General features: G+C 36.2%; 1 protein-coding gene across 8 annotated transcripts in view; it reads right to left on the bottom strand.

Moving 5' to 3' along the window:
• Positions 1-12,099, bottom strand: part of USP45 (ubiquitin specific peptidase 45) — a 63,395-nt gene that overhangs the window by 22,461 nt on the left and 28,835 nt on the right. For 7 of the 8 annotated variants that reach the window (XR_013830705.1, XM_079938715.1, XM_079938713.1 and 4 more), the window contains 2 exons: positions 10,635-10,765; positions 3,129-3,216 (listed from right to left, as the gene is read on the bottom strand). Coding sequence is in view for 7 of the 8 variants with exons in the window: in XM_079938715.1 (XP_079794841.1) it covers positions 3,129-3,216; positions 10,635-10,765 (219 nt within the window). In the remaining variant the exon portion in view is untranslated. The remainder of the gene's footprint in view (positions 1-3,128; positions 3,217-10,634; positions 10,766-12,099) is intronic. The other variant, XM_079938717.1, reaches the window with a different exon arrangement.

Below are 12,099 nucleotides of genomic sequence, written 5' to 3' on the forward strand. Positions count from 1 at the left end.
CACAAATGATCCCTTTCTTTACCTCTCTACTCAGCGAGTTATATTCCTCGACTTCAGAGTCATAAGAAAAAGACCCTAGTGAAACAATATGAAAAGAGGTCAGTAGTTTTTAATCATCACTAGAAGAGTCTGGTGGCAGACATACCGCTGTAACCTTCCTTCAAGCAAAAAACACATGGCAGAGACAAACTACAACAGCAGCCCGATTAACAGCTGCGGAGTTCCCAGGCCAGACAATACAGCTCCTGCTTGGGTACTCACTGTAACTGACTGGCACGACTGTCCTTGCTTACGAGACTGAATAGATCCACAGACTTGACATTTTAATTCTGCCACACCATCTAAAACCCTCAAATAAAGGAAGAAAGATAAGAGCTTTCAAAAACCAATGTTTCCTGCTGTACTGCCTGAGTTTTCAAGATACTGTGAATCATCATAATGTATCATTATGACAAAAGAATAATTTAATTGTAACAAAGAATGCCATCAAGTAATACAAGTAAAACAGAAAAAAATTATAGGGATAGATTTTATTGTTTTATTTGTAATATCAGCAGAGAAAAACATTGCAAAGAGTGACTTTTAATTCCATTTACAATGATACGTGACCACCATGTAGCAAATGTATCCTGCAAATCATAGGGGAAAAAATATTATTCTAGCAACTGATGGTTTGAATTAATCCTAAAGTAACTACTATGTCATCTGTAGGCTCAGAAGGCCAAAATGCATTTACTACTCATAACACAAAGACAGAGCATCTCTTTCCACCTTACTACCTTGCATCGACCCCTTCAATAAGAGTATCAATATATCATAATTATTAAATCAGAGTTAATACTTTTTTCAAATAGTGAAATAATTATGGTTAAATTTTAAATAGCAAGCTTAAAAAATGGGTTATTTATACTAGTCACTGATGACCAAGAATTAAAATTAAACTTTAATAAGCAGTATTGGATAAAATTAGATAATTAGTTTCGAGGTCAGAAAGACTTAAGTTTGAATCTCCATTCTTGATATCAGTTTCTAGATCTAAGAAAATGTGATCAAATATTAGCTCAGGGAGATTGTGTTAATGTCCCAAAACTTAACTAATTACAAATCTCTTTACTGATATTTTTCAAAACAAATTACAGGTAAAACATAACGCAGAATTACCCTGTCAATTTAACAGTTTATTCAAATTATAACATATTCAAAATAACTGCAAATCCCCAAGTAACTAGCTAGTATAAATCATTTAAGAGACTGTTTTCTTCCCAATTCAAATTCTCAAGAAATACTGTCCATTTAAAGGGTAAGCACAGGGAATTCCCTGGTGGTCCAGTGGTTAGGACTTGGTGCTTTCACTGCCAGGGGCACAGGTTTGATCCCTGGTCTGGGAACGAAGATCCAACAAGCCATGAGGCGTGGCCAACAACAAAAAAAGGGCGTGGGGCGGGGGGTAAGCACAGACAACATATTCAACATTCACTGAGTACTACTGTGTGCAAGGCACATGGGATACCATTCCTTGAGGAGACCACAATCTAAGAGAGATGATAGACGTAAATCTAAATAGAAGGTAGTAGGGTTCATAATCAAAATATATAAAATAGATGGCAGAAAAGGAATGACACCTTCAGAAGCTGAATTCAACTAATTTAATATGAAAGTCTAACAACAGCCAATTAAGGATAGGATTGTAATATACACTGTTTGGTAGCAGGAGGGTGTAATTAACTCATTCTTTTTTTTTTTTTTTTTTTTTTTTTGCTGTACGCAGGCCTCTCACTGTTGTGGCCTCTCCCGTTGCGGAGCACAGGCTCCGGATGCGCAGGCTCAGTGGCCATGGCTCACGGGCCTAGCCGTCCGCGGCATGTGGGATCTTCCCAGACCAGGGCACGAACCCGTGTCCCCTGCATCGGCAGGCGGACTCTCAACCACTGCGCCACCAGGGAAGCCCTTAACTCATTCTTTAAGATAATTTACGAAAAAATATTAGAACCATAACTCTCTCTTCACTGAAAACTGGCCATTAGGAGTAAAGAAACACTACAATGTTATGTACAATTCAAACAAAGTAGAATTTAAAAAAAAAAAAGGAGGGTCCACCCTGCCTAGTAACATAGTAAACACCTACCACAAACATATCAGCACTTCATTTTCACCTGGTTGCTCTACTACCATATTAATATTTAGATTAAGAAGGGTATTCACCTTGAACAGAAAACAGGATTTCACCTGTTATTAACAATTATGATTGGCAGGGGCTGCCCAGAGTGCTGTGTTGAGAATGATTCTCAGACTGAACACTGACTCAGTGGAACTGTTATGAATGATGAGCAGGGTCTGCTATGAGAGAGAAAGGGAGGAAGTGGAGGATATGTGCTGTGTATTTGATATCTTGCATCTTTAATATCTTGTATTTTCTCTGAAAAATTGTATACTATTTGCATACGACCCCACCAAAAAAGGCGAATATAATTTAATATTAAAGTCAACCAACAGCCAATCAATTAAGGGACAGGATTACAATAAACCCTGTTTGGGAAATCTAACCAGTCCTTTTTTACTCAGAAACAGTCCCTGATCCAGGAGGCTGGGACCCCAATTTCCTGGTTCCTGAGTGGACTGCAATCCAACATGGGATAATGGGACGTCTCTCTTTTGGGAATTTAGAATTGGGATCACAAGCAGCAAGCCATGGTGGTCAGGTGCTACCATTCAGACAGGGAAACAAAGAAACTACTCTGTCCACAGAGAGATGGGTAAAGAAAATCTATAGAGCCATAGAAACTGGGGGGAAAAGGAGAATACTTTCCGGATTCCTGAGAAGCTTCCTGTCCTATATCCCCCTTTATTTGGATTACTAGATTCCCTTTTCTTTATTTAAGCTAGTATTAATTAATTTCTGTAATTTATAGCCAAAGGGCATTAACTAATAAAGGGTAACAGAGCTGTGAAAGAGTGAAAAAATAATCTTCTGGTAGAAGGGGCAAAAAAGTGGGGGGAAGAGAAGAGTAAATAGAAGTTTAAAAAAAATCAAATTACTCTCAAACGTACATTAAAATTTTGGTAAAAATTCCTTCAGTTTTGTACCCTCTTCTTAAAGAGAATATGTGATAAACACAAAGAAACCTGACCTTTGTTTCTTCTGTCCTCACTGCATCGAGCAGATAATGAAGAAGTTCCTGACTGTCCTGTTGTTGAAAACTTTTAAATCCAGGGGCCCTATGATTTAAAAACAAAACAGGAAAGAAAAAAAGAACATTTTATCAATGATATATTATTATTATTTAAAATCACCTTGAAATAACATATATTCAAAGATTCAATTTACTCCTTTTTCTATAAATAGAAAGACAAAATGTGATTACTGTTCCAATTAGGATGAGATCTTCAGTACACTGAGAATAATATGGCTAAACACTTATTAAGCAACTACTACATGCCAAGTATAGTACATATGTTAAGCTTCACATAATCCTGAAACAAGCTTGGAATGTACTATTTTCTTTAGCTTATATATAAGGGTTCAGAGGGACTATTTAATTTGCAAGGTCACACAGCAGGTAAAAAAGCAGTATTCAAACCCAAGCTACTGTGATCTATTATCTTCCTACCTTATATAACCAAAAGAAAAGCAAGAGATTATTTATATTAATATAAAGAACTATAAACTGTTATCTCTATGAAGGTTTTCATTTTATGAATTTGACAATCAGATTTCCTGTGTATTAATTAAATAAAAGGATAAGGGGTTATTCATGGAGAAATCAGCACAGCAAATGTTTAGCTGATTTCAGTAACTTTAAAAAGTAATATTTACTGCAATTAACTCAATGCTAAAATGAATATTTTTCTCTTAAATGCAAACAATTACTAAATTTAAAAAGTGCTCTGAGCTAAGATGAAGAAAGAATTTTGTCAAAATAATACAAAATAGTAAGACTATCTCATGGTAGTACAAGTTTACAATGGTCTTATTATGATATATACCACATATTTCATTTGATGTACACAACAGTGCTGTTACGGAATTCATAAATACATACTCCGCCATTTTATATAAGTGACTTGAGCACCCATGGATTTTGGTATCCTCGGGGGTCCTGGGACCAATCCCCTGTGGATACCAAGGGACAACTGTAATACGAACTCCGCTTTACGCTTGAGAAAACTGAAGAACAAGTTGAGTGCCACTGACATAAATCCAGGTCTTCTGATTCTTGAGTCCAGTACTTTAAGCATTACTCCTCATCATCTCATAATGAATATTCATCCTAGTATTGTACTAGTATGAGTCCCTGGTGCTAAAACACTCTCTGAACTATGGGCGAATCTAGCCTGCAACAGGAACCATCATTTCAGTTACTCACTCTTGCTAAGAAGTAGCAAATAGCAGCATGATGTAGAGAACACTTCCACTTACTCCCTTGGTGGGCTTCCCTTTCTGCGTGTGGTGGATAGTGCCCACCTCCTAGATCAGAGATGAGGACAGAAACCAAGATGGATACAAATTCGAACCCCCTTAGGGCCTCCCCAGTTGGAATTCATAAAGGCAGAAATTGCATGACACTACACTTAGGCTGTAGGTATCAGGAAAGGTCTGGGAAGTAGAAGAAGACTGGGAGGGGAAATGGGGATCCTTCAGAGAGCCTCACAGCCAGGCGGCAGGTAGGAGGAGATAGTTTATGGCTTTCGAAGCAGACACACAGGAAGAAATGGTTCCCAAACAAAGGAGAAACTGTCTTCACCAGGTCTCTACCTATAGCTCCATCTCAACCATGCACAAAGCACTTACTGCCTTCTAAACCGCTGAAGAACATTTAATAAACCTAGATTTTTTTCTTTCTTCTTTTACTTAGGGCTGGGGAACAAATCATATGATGACTTATAGAATCTCTACCAATAAATACCAAAAGAGACCTTCAAACTTAAAGGATAAACATAGAAAAATCACTAAATATATGAAAAAATTCACCCTATTCAAAACAAGGGAAACTCTAAACATTGACAGGAACTGTGCCTTAGTGAAAGCGTTACTGTGGGAAAGAGTTGAGAACTTTCAGAAATCTCAAATTCTAAGAGGAAAATGTATACACACTCATAAAACAGGAACAGACTGCCAAGACAAAGAAATTTAAAACAAGAGAGACTTCATGGAGATGTCTTCTGGGTGCAGAATAATCCAAAAACTCTCTCTGCTCCAAACATAACAAAATATAAAAAGAGAAAACAAACAAACGAAAAAGGCTTAAGTGGGATTCAATACAAAAAAATCTCACAGAACAAAAATATTAGAACATGAAATTGTAGGCAGACTAAAAAACAGACTTGACAGTCTCTAAGCCTGAAAGAGCTCAGCCCTGAAGGGTAAAGAAAACTAAAAGTACTTCAGACAGAGACCAGAGCCAGGATCATTGTTTAAGGATGGTTGATCTTACCAAGAGCCTGAAAGGAAGCCCTTAGGCAAGTGTTACCTAAGGCTACAACAGAACACAGGCACAGCCTAGGGACCTGAACCTGAGCCAAACCTTCTACAGACTCTTCTCCCATCTGCTAACCAGGGTAGCATGGTAATTGAATCATTAAGAGAGCTGGATCTCCAAGGCCAGCCTGGAGGGAAGGGGTGAGGCTATCATAAAATTCAAAATTTTTAGGCAGAAAGAGGAGGTGGATATGAGGAAGGGAGAGGATGGGAGAAAGCAAAGGAGTTGAAGACAGGAGCAGAAGAACAAAAAATTCACTCCAAAGAAGACTACAATCCAGTATTATAAAACACATAAAGAAATCTAATGTTAAAAACAACTGAAATGAATTTACTTCACTCCAAATAAATTGTATAGAACCGTCCCAAAGGTGTTGCCATAAATATGTTGAGAATGTCCAAAAGCATAAAATAAAGGCATAACTGCCAATAAAAGCCCAGATACTACAAAAAATAGAAAAAAATTTAAATAAGAACATGTAGATATAAGATAGCAAATTAAAATATTAGAAGAAAATAAAACTACAGATATAAAAATACAAAAAATAGGATAAACTCTAAACTATACACAGTTGAAGGGTAAATTAGTAAATTAGAAGATAGTACTGAAGAACATACCCAGAATACTAGATAGCATACTGAACTTTCATCTTTTTTTTCGGCTGGGCCGCCATGCAATCAGGATCTTAGTTTCCCGACCAGGCCAACCAGGGACTGAACCCATGCCCCCTGCAGTGGAAGCGAGGAGTCTTAACCACTGGACTGCCAGGCAAGTCCCTGAACTTTCAACTTATTTTGAGACTTTGATGGCATCCTTAAGGTACGTGACACACCACAGAATATCACAAAACTAGGAATATATATGTGTGTGTGTGTGTGTGTAATTTCTTCATGGACAAAACCCAAAGAAAGCTCAGCACATCAATACTAGTTAGCAACATGAAGGAATAAAGGAAGCAAAAAGGTGGGCATGAATGAGGGACTTCCCTGGTGGCACAGTGGTTAAGACTCCGAGTTCCCAATGCAGTGGGCCTGGGTTCGACCCCTGGTCCAGGAACTAGATCCCACATGCATGCCACAACTAAGAGTTTGCATGCCACAACTAAGGAGCCCTCGAGCCTCAACTAAGGAGCCTACCTGCAGCCACTAAGACCCGATGCAACGAAATAAATAAATATTTTTAAAAAATGGGCATGAATGAGAATGGAGACATAGAATCACTCTAGCATCTCTGAACCTTTCAGGGAAGAGTTCATGTAAAAACTAGTGACACCCAAATAAGATCTATACTGGAGTTGATAGTACTATGTTAATGTCAATTCCCTGGTTTTGACAATGCACTACTATCATATAAGATATTATCACTGATGGAAGCTGGATGCAGGGTACACAGAACTCTGTACTCTTCTTGTAACTTTTTGTGAGTCTCAAAACTATTGCAAAATAAGATACTGAAGGGGAAAAAGAAGCCAGAGGAAAGCTGAAGAATTTGCTCCCAACAGTTCATCACAAGTGGTCAAAGTGTCTGACAATCACCATTATAACAATCTTCAAGAGATTGGCTCAACTTTCAAAAATCAATCAATGTATGCATACAACATGGAAGAATCTCAAAATAATTATGCCAAGTGAAAGAAGCCAAACCAAAAAAAGAGTACATGTTGTATGATTCTATTTATAGTTGACCCTTGAACAACACAAGTTTGAACAGTACGGGTCCACTCACATGCAGATTTTTTTCAGTAAATACGTGCTAGAGTACTACACAATCCTCAGTTGGCTGAATCAACAAATGTGGAACCTGGGATCTGGAGGGCCGACTGACTGTAAAGTTATATGCAGATTTTTGACTTCAGGGAGGGTTGGTGCCCCAAAACCCTGTGTTGTTCAAGGGTCAACTGTATACAGAATTCTAAAAAAATGCAAACTAATCTATAGTGGCAAAAAATAGGTAAGGGGTAGCCCTGGGGTGGGGCTTGGGGAAGGAGTCCAGAGAGGGATTACAAAGGGGCCCAAGAAAACTTTTAGGGGTGACAGATACATTCATCATATTGACTGTGGCAATGGTGTTACAAGTGTATACGTATGTTAAAACTTAACTGATATTACACTTTACATACATACAGTTTATTGTAAACCAAATATGTTCACTAAAGCTATTCATTAATACAATTCACTATTTCAACAGGTTAAAAAATATATGATTATTTTAATAGATGCAGAAAAAGCACTCCGTAAAATTTAATACCCATTCTTTTTTCTTATAAAACAACAAACATTTATTATCTCATTTTCTCTGGGCCAGGAATCAAGGTATACCAATACCCATTCTTGATAAGATCTCTCAGAAAAAACTAGGGATGAGAATTTCCTCATCCTGATAAAAGGCATCTATGAAAAACCTACAGCTCTTGTCATTCTTATGTGTGAAAGCCTGAATGCTCTGCCCCTTATATCAGGAACAAAGCAAGGATGTCTATTATATCACTCCATCACCACACTAGAGATCCTTGCCAGCAATATAAGAAAAATATATAAAAGGATACAGCTTGGAAAAGAAGAAATAAAATGGTCTGTGTTTACCAATGACATTATTGTCTACATAAGAAATCCCAAAGAATCTACATAAAGCTACTCTAACCAGTAAGTGAACTGAGCAAGGAAGCAAGAAAAAAGGTCAATACACAAAAATCAATTGTATTTCTCTATATTAGCAATGAGCAACTAGAAATTGAAAAAAAATTTAAGTACCAAATTACAATAACTACCATTAAAAAAAACCATGAAATTCTTAAGGTAAATCTAACAAAATGGGTGCAGGATTCATAGGATGAAAGACATAAAATTTTGATGAGGAAAAATTAAGGACCTAAATAAATGAAAAGGTATCTGATAATCATGCATTGGAAGACTCAACATTGTTAAGATGTCATTTCTCCCCAAACTGATCTACACATTCAATGTAATCCCAACTGACAAACTAATTTAAAAGTCACATAAAAAAGTGAAGGACCTAGAGCAGTAACCCACCCCCCCCCCAAAAAAAGAAAATTTGAGGACTCACACCATCCAATTCCAAGACTTAGTATGAAGCTATGGTAATCAAGACAGTACAGTATTGGGGTAAGAACAGACATATAGATCAATGGAACAGAACAAAGTCCAAAAATAGACCCAACATATATGGCTTAAATCTTCACCTGACTTTTTCTTTTTAATCACTTTTGTTAATATATACATATCTCTTTTTAAAATAAATACAATAAAGCAAAAGAAAATGCAATTTAAAAATATTTTGAAATAACGTTTGATCCAGTAATTCTATTTATCCCACAGACATACTCTCGTAAGTGCAATGATATACACACACACACACACACACACACACATATACACACATATCTATATGTAAAATCAAATAAGTTATAGCCACATGTACTAATATAGAGAGATGTATAAAACACATTAAGCAAAACAAGCAAGTTGCAAACAATTTATTTTTATGTCTATGTATACATAATCACTTTTGGATAGAATAAAGAAAACAGATAACAGTAGTCTGAATTTTTATCTATGAGCACCTATCATTTTAATAATAATTAGAAAATGTTTACAAATCTCTATAAAACCAGAAAATAAAAAAGACACAAAACAAAGTTATTTTGGGGAGAGTCGAAAACAGATTTCTAAAGTACATAATGTCCTAAAAACTTTTTAACTCTATGAGGCACCGAGGTCTCTGAGACTTTTAAAGGCCTTTTTTGTTCTTTAGGCTTTGAAAAAACAGCACCTGGCAACCAAATGAAACATATAATAAACCCTCCATATTTTGGACTACATTTAAAATACCATGGCACATTATGCTAAGTGAAATAAGTCAGTTACAATAAGACAAATAGTGCATGATTCCAATTATATGAGGTACCTAGAAAGGGGGGAGGGGAAAAGTGGAGTTACTAATTAATGAACAAGTTTTAGTCAAGCAAGATGAATAAGCTCTAGAGATCTGCTGTGCAACACTGTACCTACAGTCAACAATAACACATTGTACACTTGAAATTTTTTTAAGAGGGTAGATCTCATGTTGTGCTCTTTCCACAATAAACTTTTTTTTTTTTTTTTTTTTTTGCGGTACACGGGCCTCTCACTGTTGTGGCCTCTCCCGCCGCGGAACACAGGCTCCAGACGCGCAGGCCCAGCGGCCATGGCTCACGGGCCCAGCCACTCCGCGGCATGTGGGATCCTCCCAGACCGGGGCACGAACCCGTGTCCCCCGCATCGGCAGGCAGACTCTCAACCACTGCGCCACCAGGAAAGCCCCACAATAAACTTTTTTTAAAAAGAAAGTTAACATTGGTACAATACTATGAGATAAAATAAAATGCAATAAAATATAATACAATACCATGGCTTAGGTAACTAGCTTAAATTAAAATGAAATTTTAAAACCTGGAGATATACAAAAACGCAAGTTCACATTTAAAGAATTTTGTTTCTACATATTTTACTAATTGTGGACTGGACTAGTTTATGAGCTCCTGAAAGGGTCTGTTTTTAATAAATCATAAGCTGTGTACCCCTGGATTCTAGCAACTACTTGTAGTTGATCTCAAATTTCTATAAAGGAATAAATGAATGTCAGGTCCCTTATGACATGTGTTTATTTCTAGGCACACAAGTATTTTGTTTTTAAATATACTGTGATATCTTGGGAAATTTACTTAAATTCTGCATGCCTCAAAGCTCATCTTTAAAAATAAGAAAACTAGGTTAGATGATCTATTATAGCACTCTTAGATTTTATAATTCTATAATTTTCTCACTTTATGGTATTACATCATGGGCTTCTGAGTCAGGACAGATATCTACTTAAACCCTATTTTTGTCACCATGAAACAAGGTAAGCTACTCAACTTCTGGGGAGTCTCAGTTTCCTTATATATAAAATGGGGATAAACAATCACTTCTTCAGAGTATTATGAGATATAATTTAGATAAGGCACACAGCTGCAACTAAACGAATGTTAGTTCTTTCTCTTGGTAGTCTAGGCAATAACAGCCATGTCACAGTCAGAGTCAAACTACTCATATTAAGTGATAAACACGTTAGTGTTTTGTAACTCATGATTACTTATATTAAGAATGTAGATGTACCCACTTCTGACAAAGCTGATTAAAAAGAACTCTGGGAGAAAGCGGTCCTCTTTCAGTCTCCTTCATGCTGTGAAGAAACAGGAACAAGGCTGAGGTCAATGGTCCAGGGCTTGAAAGTTCCACCACTAATGGGTCCTTTAAAAACATGATCAACTCTATATCAGAAATACACAATTTTTAAATAAAATATTTTTTAAAATCTAAGTTACACTCTGTTTAAATGATGACTAAATCACCTCAAGTGTATATAAGATGAATATATAAAAAATGAAATTAAATGCCTTACCTTGAAAAATACAGGTATTTTCATATCCTCTGCCCTTTACTTAATAAAACTATTAGCTTAAGAGTGAAAAACCAGCTTGTAACTGTCCCTTAATGTGCTCTCCTAAAATAAAATTACTCATCGACTTGATATTTGTACAAATTCACAAATTTGTACAAATTCACAAATAATCACAAATTACATTTATGAGCAAAACCCCATACTCTTCTTTTCCCCAAATATTTTACTAACAAAATAAGGAATGAGAAATTATGTCACAAATTGGTACACTATCTCCCTCTTTTAAAGGAGAGAGACATACAGTTTGACAAAAGCAGCTACAACTGTGTGAAGGAGCAACACTCTTTATTCTAGAATTTTTTCCCCGTCAAGTTTTATCTTCTAAAATGTTATCCTTGCTAGTAACCCCTCTCCTTACAGACAATGAATAAAAAGCAGATCCCAAATATAATCCTCAGACTCTATAGAATGTTATCTTCTAAGACAACTATCACATATGTTGTCTCATTCATAAACTCATGAAATACAAATTACATATATATTTCATACCAACTATCCTTAAAAATCAGCCATCTGGCTAAAACCACAGAAAAGACAGGCTATAATTTTCTATAGCTTTTGAATATCATAAGTGATTTCTGCAATGTTCAGTAAATTGAAAGCTACCTCAAGGGTCAAAAGTAAAAGCTAAGGCAGTTTCAAAGCTCAAGCACTAAGGGGCAGTATCCCCTGCTCCCAACTTAAGTATTTTGAGACAGTTTAAAAACTTCAGAACTGAGCGAGTAAATAACCTGTTTTTAAAAGTATATTTAAATTTTGAAAACAAAAGCAAGTTTATTGATGAGAATGAAATATGGGTGAATCTCACTAACATGTTGACAGAAGCCAAATGTAAAAGAGTCCATATTGTATAACTTCATTTATATATAATATTAAAACAGGCAAAACTAATCTGCCCTTTAGAAACCAGGTTAGTGGCTATCCTTGTGAGGCAGGAAGGCAGGGAATGGAAGGCAACCTGAAGGGGGCTTCTAGCTGCTAGTAAAGCTCTGTTTCTTGAGAAAAATGTTGGTTAGTTTCAGTTCAGTGTATTCAGTTTGTGAAAATTCATCAACTCTACATTTATGATGTACACTCCTCTGTGTGAATACTTTAATAAAAAGTTTTTTAAAAGTAAGCACAC

Source organism: Stenella coeruleoalba (assembly GCF_951394435.1).
Source record: "Stenella coeruleoalba genome assembly, chromosome: 12".
Classification (NCBI taxonomy): domain Eukaryota; kingdom Metazoa; phylum Chordata; class Mammalia; order Artiodactyla; family Delphinidae; genus Stenella; species Stenella coeruleoalba.